Below are 20,113 nucleotides of genomic sequence, written 5' to 3' on the forward strand. Positions count from 1 at the left end.
CATCCAAGTTATTCATGAATTCTGCAAAGAGAGAGAGAGTAGTGGATGCATTTCTCAGGATTCATTCTTTCCTTCTTGTTTTTGAAGCCGAGTTTTTATCCTGCCGTGCAGTGGCGTCGCTCGCGATCACGACGCAAACTTTAATTCGACAAGCAGGATGACTCGCTGGATAAGAGCAAGTAGAAAGAGTGAAGGAGAGAGAGAAAGAAAGAACTCGACGAGCACGGGAGCGACGAGGAAGGTGGGAACGTTACGCAATCGTCGTCGTCGCGGCGCGGTGCGGCGACAAAGAGGGTGATGGGGGAAGAGTTCGACGGCGTAACACGCCAGCGCGACGTAGTATACGTTGGTATACGTTTGATATATGGTAAGATGGCTGGATGGGCCCAGCTGTAGTGATATCGGTCGTGAGACGTTCGCGCTCGCATCAGAAGAAGAAGCGACGATACGAATCCGTTCAGCTGCAGGAGTACCGGGGATCCCGACTGAACCATCCCACCCCCCAAATGGTGAGTGTCGATGTCGACTCGATCGTTTTTTCCCTTCTTTTTTTCATCCGTACGAAATGTCGCGCGTACCGGCGCCGTCCGCCGTCTGCCGTCTGCTAGGCGCGCCGGATTTTGAACTCGGCTCGCGACGCGGCGCCATCCGTCCGGGTCGCGGGGGACTCTTCTGCATCCTCGAAACGGAGTTTTACCATCGAAACTCCTTTCCGCGATCCGGTATTCGTAAACGTTCGTCCATGATCGAGAATCTGGATTAATTCCGAGCGTTTGGTCGCCCCACGTGCGAATATTTGCGCAAATCCCTGCGCGTCTTGAATAATCCAAACAACCGCGATTACTCGCAAACGTATCTTTCTCTCTTTTTTTTACCGTCTTCTCGTTTACGATTAGATAGAAACCGAGCGGAGAGATTGCTAAGGCGGCTGTCCGAAGTAGAAATTTTACGTTTCACAGTAAAAATTATTATTCGAAAACTCAGGCAAACTCGGCGGAGCGAGGATGAAACGCGCGATTGGGCTGCGAAAAGAGATTGGCCTACGCTCGTTTTATTTTCTGCACGTCGTAAAAGTAATATGTACCATCGGTACAACAAATATATTTTTTTGTAAAATAAACAATTTTTCGTATTTATTCGAGCGCATCTACGTTCAGTAAACTTTCCGACTGTACGGATTAAGCGATAAAGTTCATGTTATCTTGATTATTTACGATGCGTCAATGTCTTCGATAGAAGCGCATAGATGCGCTTCGTCGTCGTCGCACGTTGATTAAAGTAAATGTATCCTTTGTCCTGTTTACGTGATTTTTTTTTCATCTATCAGACGCTCATAAAAGATCTCGATTAATCAGATACGGATACACGCAGTCACATTCGGTAATGAAGTGCGAGAATTCCGTTGTACATCGATTGCAATCGACACGTGCTTTAATTATCTTTCTTCGGCAGGGCACACTGAAAACGCGCTTACCTGCGATTATCACGGGAAAATTTATCATGGTCAAGCGTCGAGCCGTGATAATCTCCGTAAGACTTCGATTTATCTAATCTGTCGGCAATTGACTAAACTGCCGAGGTTGTGATATCGGAATTCGGTAGTAACTTTTTTTGCATGCGAAAAATAAACCCGAAAACCTATGCAGATTTTTTTTTAATTCCGCTAAGATGCGCGTTTGCTTCATCTTCGCAAAGATTAACTATATATAATAATCATGTATATATTACATATTTAATAATATATAGAAATGATTGTTAATCTAATTTACCCTTTTTTCACTAGTATTAAGATATTGAAAAAATTTTCTCTTTGCTATCAAGCTTTGCACATCACAGTGCGATATAGTCAAATAATTGAACAAACTGGTCTCTCTTCCATCGTATCTTCTTGCGCGCATTTTTCCTCAAATTAAGCCATATCACTCTGTAAACATTCGAATTTTATATATCTTACGGTATGACCTGAATTGGATTAGATTTGTAATTATTTTAGGGATGCTGAGAAGAGGTGTTCGAGATCGAATTATTTCTAAAAATATTCTGCCACACAACTGCATCGTGCAGCCTTTCGAAGGCGAGCTCATCGATCATCGTAAGATATTAAGCATCTTCACCACCCGTTTCATCAACGTATCATTTCTTAAGCTTGAGGTTATTTCTATAATGATGAGGGGGAAATACCAATCTTTCGTTAAGCATTAAGACAGCCCGCGTTAAGAAAGACTTTTTAATTAAATTTATTACAAATTTTATTACCTTTATGTATTCAATATATTACGCATTCGCTCTTTATTCTTGAGGAGTATGCAACACTTTGTCGTGACTATTTTGCCACGAAGAGTCACGATGCAGTCGGAAAGAAGCGACCTATCGACAAAGATGACCGCATGTTCGCGAAACGTAGGGGTTGGTCGTAAAACTGCACATGTAAAATGCAAGATACTTTCTATATGTGAACTGCGCAAAACACGTTACGTGCAACTGGGATATCTTTGGCGAACGTCTTCGACATTGATCTGTACCTTTTCGATTTTTAGATACCAAAAATAAACTCAAGTTACTTTTCACAGGCAGTAGAACGCTGCGTGCCGGTATATATCAATTTTAATTTTGACGTAGATTTTTCGTAGAATTAATATTTTTTTATCGTGCAGCGACTTAAAAAGTTGCATGAAACTAAATGATTAATAAATGAATCATTAAGACATCTCTTGAGAGAAAACAAGCTTAACCAGATATTGCGTCAATATATTGTCGCTTATCGTTATCGTTTCTTTAATATTCGCTACTGCGTTCTCTGTGTGTATCATTGTTTGACGAACCCACGGATTCACGCGTAATCTTGGTATCGCGATTAAGATCGTTTTCCGTCCTAATGAGATCGTGATCTCAATGTAATTGATACTTTGTATGTATCTCATTTCTAAATTTACTTTCAATCGATAGGCGTGCTTTCGATGTTTTCATCCTACTAGTTAGTAAACATCAACTAGTTTTAAAAACCTCGAATAGTTTGTAAAGTAAAAAGTTTTATTTTATTCAAACGGTACAAATTTCTCTTTTCTTGACAAGCTACAGTTTGATAAGTTACATCATTTAAGTAGCTTAATTTTTAAATACGACACAACGTTATTTATTTTTATTTCAGGGATAGCTGTGTTAATCTTAATTAGCAATTATTTTGTCCCATCCGCTCTTCTGATAGGCTCGGCTTACCATGCATCGCTGCATCATGGTGGCAAATGTACCGTTTGAATAAAACGCTTATTGTAATTCGCTGATAATCTGGCGGATAAGCGCCATTTGGCGATTCATTCAATTCTCTCTCTGAGACGACGTGAATAACGTAACATTTAGTCGAATATTTCATTATCGTGAGTTTAAAAAAGGTATTCGTTATCATCTCGATATATTGTTTATAAAACAATTGATTATTTTTGCGACAGAAATTAATGGGTTTTTGATTATCATTATTTAAGAGGATGGTTTTTTTGCATAGTTTTACCATTTCGGATTTGTGCTTGATAATATCGACTTGGTAACTTCTTTTAAAACTTCTTTCTTTTTAAATTTTGACTTCTTTTTTTTTTTTTAATTTGTATCATGTAATTAGCCAAGCAAAGCGCGCGGCGACGATCCTTATCAATATCACATTGGTACGGGACAGTATATTTGTTAAACAGCGACAAAGGTCATACTGATTCCTAAAATTAACTTATCGAGATAGAAAAAGATTCTCTCATAAAACGAAATTAAATTTCAAGAGCTCGGATATCAGTGGCAGACATTATTTATTTTTTGAATTGACGTCATGAATTTTTTTCTACTCTTGTCGAAAACAAATTTTTTTCTGCTCTTGTCAAAAACAAATGAATTATTGATCGATATAGAATTATAATTATTATATAATAAGTTTGTTTTTATAGTTATATTCAAAATGATCTTTGTACGATTATTTACCAATTTTGAGAATACCAATGGAGGAAATTGCAATTTGCTGCATAATGGATGTAAAATATTTTATTGATGATTTATCACGGTAACACATAGGATTTTGTAACGCTCTGCATTATACGGTTGCATCATGCACTTTGTCTTTTTGGCAGCTATTGCTGCATCTATATCCGTCGACCGGTAATAAAGATTAAAAAATATCACAGTGGTCAGCGAGTCAACAATTTAATCATATTAGATTAAATTTCTTCCATTTTTTTAAAACTCATGTGCAATTCTCGAGTAAATATTGATCGATACTCGAACCATATTATCTCAACTCTTAAGTCTTCTCTTTTAAATTAAATTAATAAACAATTCAAATTATCTGTCTCTTCATCGTCATTCGTCTCGAAACGAGCGAATTATTCTCTGCTTTACATTGTCAAAACTACATAAATGGCTTTCTCGTACAAAACAATTGCGTTGACCTTTTAGCGCCAGCCAGAGAAGCGCGCAAACCATTGTTTAATGTTTATCTCATTTTTATAATCAGTTATCATATGTTGCATTCATTTGTACTTGTCTAAATAGATGAGGATTGTTGTGTTTCTAATTCCATTTGACGTACGATTTCCCATCTATTCCGGAATAGATATCGCTTGACATCGTTTCATTCCTTAAAGAAAGAATAAAACGCGTTTTCGCAATGTTTCCACGTTTATTTATGGCGACTGATATCGAATTGGTTCATCTTCGGGTCGTGCGTAATTATGATTAATCGTAAATTAATCCGCATTTTGTCGTAATGTAACACATGTATGTTTAATTAGATTGTTTCGATACGCAGTCCGGTAAAGCGCAATACCATTCGCGATGTATCATTTGTCACCGATGTATATTATATTACTTGCTCCGATACAGAGTTAGAAAAAGTTGTCGAAGGACGCACGAATCGGGGCGAATACGTAATCGTGTCATGAGATCGGTGTAATTCGATTATGAGGTTTCACGACGCCGGGAAAGAACACCGGCGATGAAACCGCGGGACACGGGCGTATCCCAGGCTTGTTCCACGTTGATTGTAACCGGGTGCAACCACGGAATCGCGTCGTCATTCTTGTTGTAACATGTGATCGCCTCTCGTGCTTTCTTTCTGCTCTTGCAACAAGATACGAAAACAACCCCACTAACATAATTTCGACGTTTCTTGGTAGGATGGCGAAACTTGCTGTTAATCTCTGATAAACGAACTGACGACAGCGATAACGCGATCATAATTTTTAATTATGTCATATTTTCTTTAATTACATCATAATTTTTAATTATGTAATGCAATTAAAATCGAGAAAAGCTACTACACGGTCGTAGCAAGATCTTGATGCTGAAATAATATTTTTTGGTGATTTTACATATAATTTCAATTATGATTTTTATTTCTTCATTTTCATTCATCGATGAGTTTTTTTATTCGTTCAAGCGGTTGGCACGCGTACGGGGTATCTGACGCGATGCAGCAACCAGTGCGATCGATAGCGCGTAAACAACACGGCGTTTCCCTTCTCTGCAGTAGTGGTCGATCATGCTAAATTCTTTGGTAAACGAAATAAATAAAATAGGAAGTGGCGCGAGCTCTTCGATATCGATTACCGCTGGCGCTACGATCATTAGAGGATTGTTTCGGATCTCTGACCGCAGACAGACTCTAACGTAAGCAGAGACACAACACACGCTGTTTCTAGACGAATCAACAAGAGTCACATCCGCTTAGGGTTTTCGGAGGTCACTGGCCTTCGTGAACCATAGTCCATCTGTCGCAGTAATCCTCTCTCTTCCTCATCTTTACGATGGCGCCTTTTTCCTCCTTTCCTCCTCCGTACCTCGCTTTGTATACGCACATCGAAAAACGATCATGCTCGCGAGGCGCCTAGCACTTTTTTGTAGGCGCCTCGCTCGTTCCGATAACATGGTAGACGATAACGTTCGGGCTAATCCGAACCAATAAATGCTGGGACTTTGCACTCATCCGGCGCACACTGTCCGTTACTATCGTTCCCTTACGACCACGATTTACGAATTTCTTCTCGAGCGTTGCATTATCGCGAAATTACGACAAGTTTCCGGCGTTCTTCTTCCGAATCGAAAGGGGGAAAAAAAAATAGAAAGAAGCGAGAATTAGAGATCATACAGAGTATTATCGCGCGGCGGGTCGCGATTACAAATTGGGGCACGACGACGAGATAGATATGTCATCGCGATAGAGTAAAACGAAAGACGTTCTCTCTTCGTGGCTACTGCTTCTCTTTTACCGCCACGCCTGATCTCGATATGGTCTCGTGATAATATTGTGTCGGAATAGTTGCCTGGCTGCGTAGTGGCTAGATCCAGGTGGTGCAGTGTTACGAAAAAAATTCGATCGGACGTCGCGCGTGTTACGGAAGGGTAAATAAATCTGTCCGACTCTCTCCGGTCGAGATTCCCGGATTCGAATCGAGATATGCTGGACCGAAACGTAGTGCTTGTGCTGCGCACGAGGCAAGAGAGAACCGAGAGGCGCTTGAGGCACAAAAAGGAAGCTTATCCACCGCCGATGGAGCCGCCCGCGCTTCTGTTAAATAACAATCACCTGTACCTCGATCTTAATATGAATTTCAGCGAGAATTGCAAACAGGAGGCAGCCAGAGCCGCGAGAAAGGTGGGTCTGGTTTCTCTCTCTCTCGCGTTTCTGTCACGCGCGAGTCGCATAAATTTCAATCGTGCTTCAAGATCCGCGTGAACTAGCTGTTAAATTGCGTTTATTAAAAACACCTTTCACCGTTGATTGCGCAATTCGTGGGCGCCTCGCGCCTCGCGCCTCGACAGGTGCATCGTAATGTGATTTCTCACGAAAGCGTTGCCCTCCGTTGTGTCGGATACATTTTTTTTCTTCACCGCAAGTTGCTATAATTATCGAGAGATACTTTCTCCGACTTACTTGCTCGGAACGCAATGAGATCTGTCTTTGGCGGTATGTGGGACGTTACAATTAGATTAGATGTATAATTCGTCACTAACTACCGGAACGTCGATTTTACTCGTGATGTAATACGTTACGTCGATGGGAAGTGAAGAGAAGGCTATTTCCTGTTAGCATTCTTTGTATCGCGTGTGTGCTACAGAAAGAACTTTATTTCTTACGTTCTACAATATATCGCTGATTTATATCTTTCAGTTTTTACTAAAGTCCGTTTCATTTTCCGATTCAATGATACTTGTAATCATGATGCATAAGAAAAAGTAAAAAAAAGTCAAGGAAAAAGAAGAAAAACTTGGCTAATTTTTAGAGTCATTTCTGAAGGCGAAAGTCATTTAGTGTTGTTCAAAATTGTACGAGGGATGATCCACAGCTTCAAAATCCAAATCTTGATTATACTATTTTATTTGATTAGCTGTATAAAATTGAGCTTTAAATTTAAAAACTTTAATCGTTTTACGATGTAATGGGAATCATGTGAAAAAATGACCGTAACAAAATCTCTTTTTTCGAGACAAGAATTGACAGATTTGTTTTCCAAACTGTTTCTTCACTCCCTGGCCTTTCCTGGTAATCATGCAAACGAGGGTCCTACGTGTCTTTATAACCGCACGCTATGAATCTCTTGCAAATATAAGGATGTTATGAATACCTGAGATTGTTGACCAACATGTCCTGCAACTTCTCTCTCCCTTGCATGTCATTCTATACCAGCGGCTTGTGAGTCTTACCACAATAGCTACACGTATTTCTTTGTACTCACTTTCTATAGAAAGAAACTAACACGCTTTCATTGTGCATACATGTGCACAATGTAATGATTAAAGTAATAACTCGATAGGATAACTAGGTTGAACGATGATTACCGGTTTAGAAATTACGATCTTCACCGTATTTTCGGAATTATTTGGAATTTATATATTGCGAATGCACGTTAATTATCAACGATTTTCTCAATTAATATTTAATTAATGATGCGAAATGTATTGTTAAATGTCATTAATTAAATATTAATTAAGGAAATTAATATAATTCAAATAATAATTAATTGAGATTTAATTCTGAATACAGTTTATGTTTTGTACATTGAAATCTTTTATATCTAAAGATTAACATAACGATTGAGAAATGCGTTGTACGCAAACATTCGAAATGCATTGCGTACAACGCGAAAGAAAAACAAACGAAATAAATTAACGACGCACGCGTAATGGCGCATGGCCAATTAAGATTACGAATAGAAAAATTCGTTTTAATCTTCGCATTAGTTCCATATTATCGCATTATTTCTTTATCAGCGGCTGATCCATCACGACTAATTAATTGTTAGAATAATAGCACAAAGACCCGGTTTAATCAAAGAATGGAACGCGCTCTGCGAGGCGCGTGAATCGGGCGGTTTATAAAATCGTTCCAACGTGCATCACGTTATATTAAAATTGGAAGTCGGAAAGAGACGGTCCCCAATTTTTCGGACCGAAGTACCGCGAGTTGCTTAACTCTATTCGGCGTATATTAGAAGATCTAAATAATTTTGAACGACCGAGCGAAAATTTGAATATTTGACGGATGCGTTACTGTTCTTTATGGAAGATGATGAAACTTGCGTACATTATTTCGCTACGCAGCATAGTATTTGCGCATATAAATATTTTAAATAATTTGCTTGCATCTACATTATATTTACGCTTATCATCGAACCATAGTGAATTTTAAAAACGCGTTTATTATACGCGATAGTAATATAGTGTAATACTTGAGGGAGAAACCCGTGGTAAGCCAACGCTCATATACATACGTAGACAGAATCCACATGAATTTGAAGGCAACGATACATATTACGCAGATATATACGTAGCTTTAAAGGCAAAGATACGATAACTGCAAAGGTGTATATACGATTTACATACACATAAGTATATTCTTCATACATACTGAAAAGAACATAAGACCGGTATGTAGCCGACTGACGTGGTGGGAGATACTTGCATGCCCCACCCCCATTAGCCCCTTATATTTTTATATTAACATCTAGTACGGCTCAGGACGCCGTTGAGCCTGCAGTTTCTTTGGTCACTTTGTACATATATATATATATAATTAATTTTTTATTTAATTTTATTAATCTTCATTTATTATTATTGATCGTAAATATCGTGTTTTTTATATTTAATATCTTAATCAGTATTCCACGAGGTGATTTCTGCTGTGTCAATGTAGTGCCTACAATGCATTGTAAAAATTTTTAGAGAAATATAAGAGTTTATTTAGTGTTCACATATCTGTGACAAATAACATTCTCGAATTTTCCGAAATTTTTAAACTTTTTCTTATAACATTGTTTATCAGTTCATATCTGAAATATCTGTTTAAAAGCAAAAATAATAAAACCTGCGAAGCTATTTATCCCTTAAATTCCATAGTTAGTTATTTCTCGACATTCTGACAATTACCAAACAAATCAAGAATTCGATCCGTTGTCGAAAATTTTTTTGGATCTTCGGATTTCTTCCTTCTCAGTCTACGTTTCACAGCTTGCGAGGAGAAAACTTGTGCGTGCATAAGAGGAAAAAAAGAAGAGGGTTAAGTGAATTATCTGCTCTCGAGGCTGATCGAATTCGGTGTGCAGTGTTGTAAGGTTTCCAGCGTGCAGCTGGGAAGCCAAAACAGTGTCTTGCAAGCAAATTGTTCGTATGACATTCGTATAGTGAAATAAAAAATTGGTTTCGTTATTCTTTTTTTCTCTATTTATTCGTACGCATTTACCGCGTTCTCCTTTTCTCTCGTGAACATTATGGATCGCAATAAGAGCACGAACGATGGTGGCAGCTCGCCGGACACGATGATCGCGCGTTCCTCGTCGGAGGAGGAGAAGCGGAAGTCGATCGTGGCCAGCACCTCGGGCGAATACATCACCATGGGTGACAGCAGTTCCAGTCTCGATACCTTGACTAGCGGCAGCGTCGCGACTCTCTCCGCCAGCGTCAACACGGACGACCGAAAAAGGGGTAAATTCGACGCGTTCAAGAACAGCTTCCGCGAAGGTAACTTATTTAAAATCAAGAAGAAGACACGTGGAACCGACATCTCCTCCCACTTCGAAGCGAAACAGCATGACAAAGGTTAATCCCGACGTGTTTGATGAACTTTGCGCTTCTCATCTGTGAAATAGATAGCAAAGCGACGAGAATCTTTTTAGCATCTACATTTCGAGTTTTTTTTATTTTTCTTTCACATTACTAAATATAAAATTGTGGAAAAAAACGCGCTTATTTGTTCACAAAAGCAACAATTTTCAAACAGCTATTTTTCCTGACTCACGATTCTCTTCCACTTCAGAAATATCTCAGCAGCATTCGCAACGGCTCGGGGACGAGAAAGAGTCGAAATTGATGACCGATGTGTTTTCGAGCGCGAGCCTGAAGAAAAAGAAAAAGAAATCGCATTCGCTGGTGCGTAAGCTGAGCTTGAATAAATTTCGCATGTCCTCGGAACAACAAGAGCCGCGACATACTCCGGAGGGTGGCAACAGTAGTCGATCCCAAAGCCAATCCTCGCAAAACTCGCCCGTTCATACATATATTCACACTACGAAGAACGACGACGCCTTGAAAAGGGAAAAAGGGACAAAGGAGGAGCTTAAGAAACCAGAAAAGCTACTCGAGAAGACCATCAGCGTAGTGCAATGCAAATCACCGTCGCTGACCATCGAGAGCATTGCGGAAACCATTCAGCAGGGTGAGCCTTGTATGGATGCTATGGATCGTTGGTACAGATAGCTGCACGAAATTGAAAGCGAAAGATTCCGCGATATTTAGCTCTTAACAAAATCGTCGTTAAGAACATTGACATAGTTTTATGAAATAAATCCTAAGGAGCTACGTTTGCGGTCTTTGAGAAGTAACGTCTAGAAACATGTATGTCTTTTCTAAAAGTATATAAACATATATCTAAATTCTTTATGGAATGCAATTACGACTTTTTAAATTTGATTTCTTTTTTTATATCAATTTTATTGCTTATCCTATTTTATGCTCAACCTACTCTCAATAATGCACTTAGAACTACACGGATTATTGGCAGCCGTAGTAATGCACTGTAGCAACGTTGTAAGCGCTGAATATTATTTAAGATTAATCGAAAAACCGATTGTAAAGACACACACTGTAACAGTCACACATCTTGAAATTTCTCTAGACACTAAACGACATTTACAACAAGAGAATCAAGATAACGTCTCACGTTCCGACGAGCGATGCAGCTCGACGCTTCCGTACGCGTTGTCGAGGTGGCCCGAACGTAGCGAGACGAACGTAGCGAAACTCGCGGAGGGCTCAGCGATAAGAAGCAGAGTAAAAGCGAAATACGATTCCTCGGATTCCTCGGAATATATGCCTTCGACATCGTCATTCGTTCGCCGCAAGCTGTCGCTGCTAGAAGAGAAACGAGCGATATTTCAGCAACGCTTCTTTGATTCGTGGTCCAGGGATGCGACCCGCTCGGACGAGATCGTGATTGACCTTAACATCCACAACGATCCATCGAACACCACCACCAACGAGCTTTTTCAACAGCGCAGGGAAGAAGAAGAAGAAGAAGAAGAAGAAAAGAAAAAAGTGCGGCATATCAGCGTAAGAACCTTTGACACTTTCTCCACCTTCGACAACTCCCTCGACGACGATTTGTCAGAGGATTACGATACAGGCAACAATTATCGAGAACTCTACTCCGCCATGGCACCCATCGACCACCTTGAGGTGAGATGCATCGTGTAGAAGCAGTAGAGTTGTTTTCCATTGATTTTTTAACTTGGACGTTTTCTGCTATTGAATAGCGATATTGAATTTCGAAATGCAACGAAATATGTATTGCACGAATGTATAGTACAGCTTCGTCGTCGTGTCGATGAAATATGATAGTCTGGATCATTCCACATTGACACAGTTGTGCACACAGGTGCAGCTAAAATCACCGAAGCTCTACGTAACTAAAACTGATGAAAGAATCAATATAAACTTAATGTTCCTTTTTTGAGAAACCCAAAAGGAAATACCAAACAAATTGCGATAACCTCTCCTGTATATTTATAGAAAAACTTTTTGACGTGAATCGATTTAATACTCTGATATCACATGCGAAAAGATTGCGTTAGAGGCTCTATTGCTAATCCAGTCACACACTGTGGTATACCTTTGCGATACCTTTCTGATACTGATCTGCTTGTATTTTTGCCTCTTTATTTTTCGTGTGCTCTCGTCTGTTACGGTTTCAAATTACATGGTTTCATCTGTTTTATCGTGTCTACATTTAAGGAGAAAAAACATGTGTACATAAATGACCAAAGTTGCGGTCAAAATTAGGAAAATTGAATAGAAATAATATTTCCATTCACGACGAAGATTTTACTATTAATCAAAGTAGAAATTTCAAATGACGATCTGCAACTCTCTTCGAGTTCGATAATGATTATTCAGATTACCGATAATACATTCGTTAAGACGCGAAAGGTTTATTGTGTTGTATTTATAGTTCTCGCGCGTCGTCCCCCACGACAAACTCGGGGATAATTCTCCTACATGCAAGTCTCTCGGTTCATTTCGCTCGCGCGAGTTACAACAGTAAGATCATTCGCGAAGAGCATATCTGTATACATCGATTTTTAGAAGCGTACAGGCATCTAGAAAGTGCGAACATGGACGTGGAATTAAAAATTTGGCGAAATTTAGAAACGTTAGATTTTGGCAAGTGGAAGGTGCAACCGAAAGAATGGAAGTGGCTCAGGGTTCGTCGCAAGTATTTGCGTTTCTACAAAACTTTTTTAACAATGTAGTCTCACTTATAGTTACTAAAGATGAAAAATAATAGATAGTATTAAAATTTAGTCGTTTCGACTTTAGGTTTAGGTTCTATTCAAGTGATTCGTTTAAAACATTAATATAATACTATTTAATATAGATATAAAATTATTTAATTTATATATCTCGTACGTATCTATATATAAGTAATGCTTAATAATTGTCAAATGATTTGTGATAAATCATATGTGTATCTTTTCCTCGATTAATAAAACGTCTTTAGCATCGTTGGTTATTATCTACCAAGTTAATACACTGCCTGTGAAAATGAGGAGGAAAGCAGCGTTATCCCGAGTGTATATCTTGGAAAAAAAAATTCAGAAGAAAACGTCTCGTGTTCAAATATTTATTATATATTCTTTTATTGTTTCAGTCGTCGTCGAATAATGCATCAAATCTCGGAGTAAGCGAGAAACGGGAGCACTTGTACAAAATATTAGTAATCGGCGAGCTTGGGGCGGGGAAAACGTCTATCATTAAGCGATACGTGCATCAATTCTTCTCTCAACATTATCGCGCGACGATTGGCGTCGACTTCGCGCTCAAAGTACTGAACTGGGATCCGCACACCATCATCAGACTGCAGTTATGGGATATCGCAGGTCAATAGTAATTCACAACGTTTCTTTTTCGTTTTTGAAACTAATAATGAAACGCAATACTCATGTGACAAATAGATTAACGTTCCACATATGTAGTACTTTCTATTCCTATTCATTGAAAAACACTTGAGAAACATCTTAGATATTTTAGACGTTTCTAAAATTGTTTAATTAATAACTTAAATTATAGCCGAATTATATTATGCGAATAATATAATTTAGCTTTATTTTTATATATTTAAATGTTTATTTAAATATTTATCTTTGTTCAATATATATTTTATTTAATATTAAAATTACGTACAATTAAAATTTAGTAAATCCAATTTTTATATTTAATAACGTTCTGTGTAGGTCAAGAAAGATTTGGGAACATGACCAGAGTTTACTACAAAGAAGCCGTAGGTGCTTTCATAGTATTCGATGTAACGAGAAGCGCGACGTTAGATGCGGTAGTAAAATGGAAACAGGACCTGGATTCAAAAGTGCAACTTCCTGACGGATCGCCTATACCGTGCGTTCTGCTGGCGAATAAATGTGATCAACAGAAGGAAGGTCTGGTTAATTCACCTGCCAAGATGGACGAATACTGTAAAGAGAAGAACTTCGCTGGTTGGTTCGAAACCTCGGCGAAGGAGAATATTAATATTGAGGAAGCAGCTAGATTTCTCGTCAACAAAGTAAGAGATATTTCCTGTTGCTTTTCTTTCGTATTAAATCATAGTAAATGTAGAAAAGCAAATTTATTAAATAAATCGTAAATAATTCCGATTTAAATATAAGATAGATATTAATACTAGGTGGAGACTTTGCGTCATGCAATCGCTTACGATTTACTGTACTTGCTTTATGCGTGACGTATAGCGGATTAGTCATTGACGTCTTTCACCCTAGAAATGATCGACTTATGATGCATAATTAATTAATCGGCGTGAAACCAATCCGCATCTCTGGCATCTGCATATTAAACTTGTGATCAAACGATTGCTATTATTGTGTAACGTCTCAGCGCGTATTAATATTAATTCAGTTATGGCAATTAACAATTTTTTCAACAAATAAATGTGTGCAAAATTTTTGTTTCAGATACTTCAAAACGATCAAGTTATAAGAGACAACGGCATCCAAGATCCATCGGATAACGAGAGATTTGCGTTAAGTCAATCGCCGACAAATTCCAAAAAATCCTGCAGTTGCTGACGAATAGGCAAATTCAAATTCTCGATTACGATTTTCCATTCGTCAACTTCAACGTGTGTTCGTAGATGCCATGAAATAATCATAATTTTTTACGCTTTGCCATTTATAACAAGAAGCATTTACATATTTTTCAACGAAAATATTTTAATGTGCGAAAATTATTTGAGTTTGCCAATCCAAATAATTTTTTAGATACAGCATAAGCCATAATTTAAGGATAATAATTAAACACATTTTTTAACATTTTTATAAGCAGTGCTATAAAATGCATAATAATATAATATAATATAATATAATGACTTTGATAAAATTATCAATTTTGCATTTTTTTAAATTAATTGATATGTGCATTTATATATAAAATTAATTCAAGTACATTTGTACGTAGCACTGTTTTCTGTTTGTCAAAAATTTTGTAAATAACTATTATTTATACAACTGCTTTTATCGTTATTAATAGCAATAGTTAAGAATCTTGTGTGTATTGAGTGGTGAAGAGCATATAATACTATTTATTACTCGAGTAATTAAATCGATCACACACATATATACATATACGTACTATGAATTTGATAAAAACAGTAATCTATGCTTCCTATTGATACTTCCATTACGCTGTTTATTTTAATTCAGTTATCAAATTCAATTGTCGACAACATTGTGCCTTCGTTCGCACAATTGCAGCAAATTACACAACTGCATGATTATAATTAAAACATCAAATAACCATTTTATACATAATACGCGTTTAGACAAATTTGCTGATATATATTGTTTAAGCTGAAATTCCAGATGACAAATGAATAATAAAAATCTTTAATGTATTGCTTCCCGAGTTGAGAAAAAAAAGATACAAAGATATGTAATGTTCTTGATATAGATCTACGTACAGAAGTATATACGTATAGTAGTAAGATGTATATCGAGAGATGCATATATATATGTATACATTGTAATCGTACATTGTAAATAACTCAGATTTTACATTAATGATCTTCACTTTTTAAGCGATGTTCGTATATTTACACTTTTATATAATATGATTTATAACGCGACGCGTATTGTTACTACAAAAATTGTAGATAAATGTGTATGTTATACATGTTACTTTTCCGAAACATATAATGTACCTAATACACTATTAGTATCTAACGATAATGATAGCGATGCCTGTCTTATTTTAGCTCTTTTTGTATAGATACAAGATATAATTGCAAAAAAATGTTTAACTGTATTAAATTTCTTTTTCTTCCATAGTCATTGATATAATTTTTGCTTCCATATTTGTCGAGAATCATAATGATGGGAGCGTAACTGCAGATATTACTAAAGCCTAATTACTAACCTAGTTACTACCTTATAAACATCTATATGACTTTAGATAACAATGATAAGAAATATTACGGGATACAGAAGATAGTGACAATTCTTGTTTGATATTCGAAAGACTTTTGCGATATTATAACGAGCTTCTGAAGACGTGAAGTAGACAGTTTACGACGGTGAGGCTAGCAGATTCGATTAAAATGTCTTTTCAATTTTCTCAGTTCTTTTGGGAAAATTTGATTGTTACTGTGCCTGACAAAAATGACGAGTGTTCGAGAGAAAGGTGGTGCAAGTTTTCACGTAGGAACCCTATGAAAGTATTGAATATACTGAAAGGAGGTAATTCTTTTCCTTTAGCAATAAATCGAAGCGTAATAAAAAAGCAAATTTGTATTTAGATTTAATCAAATGTCTATCATTCAATAATTTATAATTTATCAATCTATGATAAATAACATTTCTTTATTAATAACAGTGCTTTTTTGTATAAAGTGTCCGGATACGCAGAGTCTGGTAACATGTTTGCTATATTGGGACCGAGGTATACAGAATGTAATATACATACGTATATGTTTTCGTGGTTATTGGAGGTCATGAATGTGTAACTTGTTTTTCTAGTGGGGCGGGCAAAACCACATTTCTTGCCGCTTTAGCGAGGAGACTCAAATTAACTTCGGGCGTAATAAAGATCAACGGATACGACGTTTCGCCAGACACAATGGAAGCAATATCGAGCTATATGTCGCAATTTGATGCTCTACCATCCGCGCTCACGCCTAGAGAACACATGTCATTCATGGTATCGAAAATTAGGAACTTAAAATAGAGCGGATAATTATTGACTTATCGTACGTGACGGATTGTTCTTGAAGTCTCAAGCTGTTTCTTTTAGTGCGCTTTGCAAACAGGAAGTAGCTGCAGCATGCTACGAAGAAAATCTTTAGGGGAGGAATTTCTACGGGATCTTGGATTGTACGAGTGCATCGATACTGCTATATCTAAACTATCTGGCGGTGAAAAGAAACGCTTGTTGTTAGCCGCGGAATTGGTGACGAGACCAAAGATATTTTTTTTAGACGAGCCAACCACTGGTGAGGATTAGACGAAATGTTGGCCTTTCGCGAAAGGAGATCTTGTCGCATATCAATCATTAATTGTGAATACCGGATCTCGAACGTAGATCTATCTACAGTAATAACTTTGTGAATTTTATTGAAAATATTTTTTACCTGACTAAGAAAAGCGCTTTAATGCACTATGTAAATAGCGCGATGTGTATAATATGTAAATGAAAATGTTTTGGCATATAGGTCTGGATACTTTCGCTGCAACGCGAGTCGTGGAATCGTTGAAATTAATCGCCTCGAGGGGCACTATCGTTTTCTGCACGATTCATCAACCAGGTATGACGATATATAATATATTCAGCCATGTCATACTGATGGCCGATGGCAGATCGGTGTATTTCGGAACTCTGAAGAACGCCACGGATTTTTTCGAGAGGTAAAATTTTGATGTTCCAACATTCGCAATTAGATAATTAGATTGGTCAAATGACGAAACAGAATCGATATATTTTGTGCACAGCCAGGACTATCAATGTCCTACGAACTACGACGAGTCAGAGTATTACGTAAATATTCTGTCACGCCGAGATCGAGCGGATCGCAATATCGAGCTGTGCCGAGCGTTCTCACGATCGCCGTTATCAAAGATCCCCGTGGTCGAGAACGTTCCGATTTTCCACGCCGGTCCTCGAAGGTATTGAAATAATAACGGCAGCAAAATTCTTCGAATAAATTTTCCCAGATAACTTTCAGGGATTTTAATAATCTTTATTGCAGAAAATCAGGATGGTTCGTACAGTTTTACTGGCTACTCTGGAGAACACTCCTACGGGATAAGAGAACGGCCTTCGACAGTTGGATCGCGTGGTTCTCTTGCGCGGTAATAAGATAGAAAGAAAATAGAGTGATCTTGATCAAACTCCGATTAATTTAATCGACGATTAACTCAATCGGCAGAATCGCTTACAGCAAAATTTCTAACTATTAAAAGTTGTTTCTAATCTAATCTTTTTCCCACGTTCAGTAATAAAAGATTAATAACTCTGTTAACGACATAATACATTGTTTGATAAGTTAATCACCGATTATATAATACGTTAATTGATAAGTTAATCACCGATAGTCAGGATGTTTACTTACGGATAAACTTGGAATTTGCAGAGAATTTATTTTTTATCCTTAAAAATTATGGATTTTTATGAAATTTTATTGTACTCAAGGCAAGTTTGGAATTTTTATTTTTAATTTAAATTCTATCTTCATTTTGTAGAGATTCCACAAAATTATTTCTTTCATCATTTTTTCTTAACAATGCAAAATAAATAGCAATAAATAAGACTTGCAAGACTACTTTCTCTTATTGCTCTCAAGTTTTTATAAAAAAAAAAAATGACACTAGAAGACAATAATATTATTCCTGTTTGGAATCTATAATAAGAACTAATTCCGCCCGAAAAATCGATGCTATGCGAGCGAATCATTCGGGGCTGCTGTTTCGTTCAACGATCACAACACCCGAGGCTTCGCCAAGTTCCTCGATCACGCGTGGCGAACGTGGATCGACGCCCGAGTCGTTTTGTATTTCAGTTTTTAGTATACTATTTTAAATTTAATATTTAAAATGTAAGTAGGGAGGGAGGGGGGGCTTTTCTTTGCGATTGCATGATAAAAAACGCTGAAAGGTATAATGAAAATAAATTTATTTTGAAGCTGTGTTAAAAAATTCTCTTATTTGGAATCTCTTATTTGAGTAAAATTTTTAGAAAATCCGAGAATTCTTTTACAAAATTTGAGTAAACATCCTGTTAATCGGATTCATTCTTGAAACGGAAAGTTGTTAAAAATCTACGGCAAAAATTGCAATGTAAAAAGACTTGTGATTTTGTAGCTATCCATCGTCTTCATAATTCTTTTTTACGTTGGCACCAATTCAACGACGCAGGAGGGAATCCAGAGTGCTCGGGGCGTATTGTACTTAACGATCTCCGAGGTAGTCTTCGTGAATGCCTACTCCGTCGTTTTCGAGCTACCCAGTGAGCTTGTTCTCTATGTCCGCGAAAGTACCGTATACGCACCAGGACCTTATTACCTCGCTACCGTTCTCGCTTTGGTAATTACTCGCGGCGTACGCTAGATAAGCGGGCGCGTTCGTGACATTATTATGGTTTTTCGATGGGAATTCCTCAGATATCCAAGGCGACATTCAAGGCGCTTTTGTTCACGGTCGCCCTGTACTTCGTGCTGCATTTCGATTTTTCGCTGCTCGGCTTCTGCTCCTATTGTCTCTGCACGATAGCGGCGGCGATCTGCAGTACCGCGTACGGCATGACGATCTCCAGCTGGATCGCCGACATCGATATCGTAACCACAATAATGATACCACTCGACTTGTTATTTCTCCTGACGGCGGGTACGTTTTACAATCTGCGGTAAGTAGAATCGCTATCGATATTACGAAGAAGAGAATTCCGTCGCGCGCACATTAAAAATCGATTTCCGTAGGACTTTGCCGAGCTACCTGGCGTATTTCAAATATTCATCCATATTTTACTACAGTACCGAAGCAATATCGATAGTACACTGGTCGGGAATAGATGACATTGGTGAGAGACAATCAAATCTGCAGACTCCTCTGATTGTGAGCTTCGCTAACATTCGGATTTCATTCTTTCTTTTCAGATTGTCCAGCCAATCGTGGCTCGCCTTGCCTATCGAACGGAACGGAAGTTTTATCGGAGTACGGATATAATGAAGAAAACTTCTGGTGGGATATGACCGGATTGCTGCTCCTAACAATTCTGATGAATATCATTGCGTATCTCGGTACGAGGAGAAGAAGAGTGTCAAAACCGATTGCTTATTAGATGACGAATCACAACCTGGCACGCGACGTACCTTTTTATTGTAACAATTATATTTGATTTGCTCAAAATATACGATCGACAATACAAAGATCCAATTGTCGTCTAATTAGTTTTTATCACGAAAATTATAAACGTATAACGTGTATTCTGAAGAAAGCAAAAGGATACAAATGTTATTTTACATGCTGATAAAACAAGATTGCATGGTAGCAATTATTAGATTTTATATTTAAATTGGATTATATACTAAAAG

The 20,113-nt window shown here is 37.6% G+C and overlaps 2 protein-coding genes across 6 annotated transcripts; both read left to right on the forward strand.

The window, feature by feature from the left end:
* Positions 1-37: 37 nt before the first annotated feature.
* On the forward strand, positions 38-15,834 carry LOC105200376 (ras-related protein Rab-32). Of its 5 annotated transcripts, none has more exons than XM_039448125.1 (6): positions 9,118-10,068; positions 10,250-10,684; positions 11,144-11,703; positions 13,175-13,403; positions 13,758-14,083; positions 14,490-15,834. In XM_039448125.1, exons 1-6 carry the CDS (start codon positions 9,741-9,743, stop codon positions 14,601-14,603), a joined length of 1,992 nt encoding a protein of 663 aa, XP_039304059.1. In that variant the 5' UTR covers positions 9,118-9,740; the 3' UTR covers positions 14,604-15,834. The 5 variants fall into 5 exon arrangements, with proteins under 5 accessions (XP_011166202.1, XP_011166201.1, XP_039304059.1 ...); XM_011167898.3 differs by having other exon boundaries at positions 9,121-10,068; positions 10,286-10,684; XM_011167900.3 differs by lacking the exons at positions 9,118-10,068; positions 10,250-10,684; positions 11,144-11,703 and adding an exon at positions 38-509.
* Positions 15,835-15,994: 160 nt separating this feature from the next.
* LOC105200381 (protein brown) lies at positions 15,995-19,966 on the forward strand. The gene is made up of 11 exons (XM_011167908.3): positions 15,995-16,268; positions 16,422-16,470; positions 16,548-16,728; positions 16,822-17,020; positions 17,240-17,432; positions 17,517-17,690; positions 17,774-17,876; positions 18,885-19,106; positions 19,184-19,425; positions 19,499-19,599; positions 19,676-19,966. Exons 1-11 carry the CDS (start codon positions 16,130-16,132, stop codon positions 19,858-19,860), a joined length of 1,788 nt encoding a protein of 595 aa, XP_011166210.2. The 5' UTR covers positions 15,995-16,129; the 3' UTR covers positions 19,861-19,966.
* The last annotated feature ends 147 nt before the right edge of the window (positions 19,967-20,113 follow it).

The sequence above is a fragment of the Solenopsis invicta genome, chromosome 4 (genome assembly GCF_016802725.1).
Source record: "Solenopsis invicta isolate M01_SB chromosome 4, UNIL_Sinv_3.0, whole genome shotgun sequence".
NCBI lineage: Eukaryota > Metazoa > Arthropoda > Insecta > Hymenoptera > Formicidae > Solenopsis > Solenopsis invicta.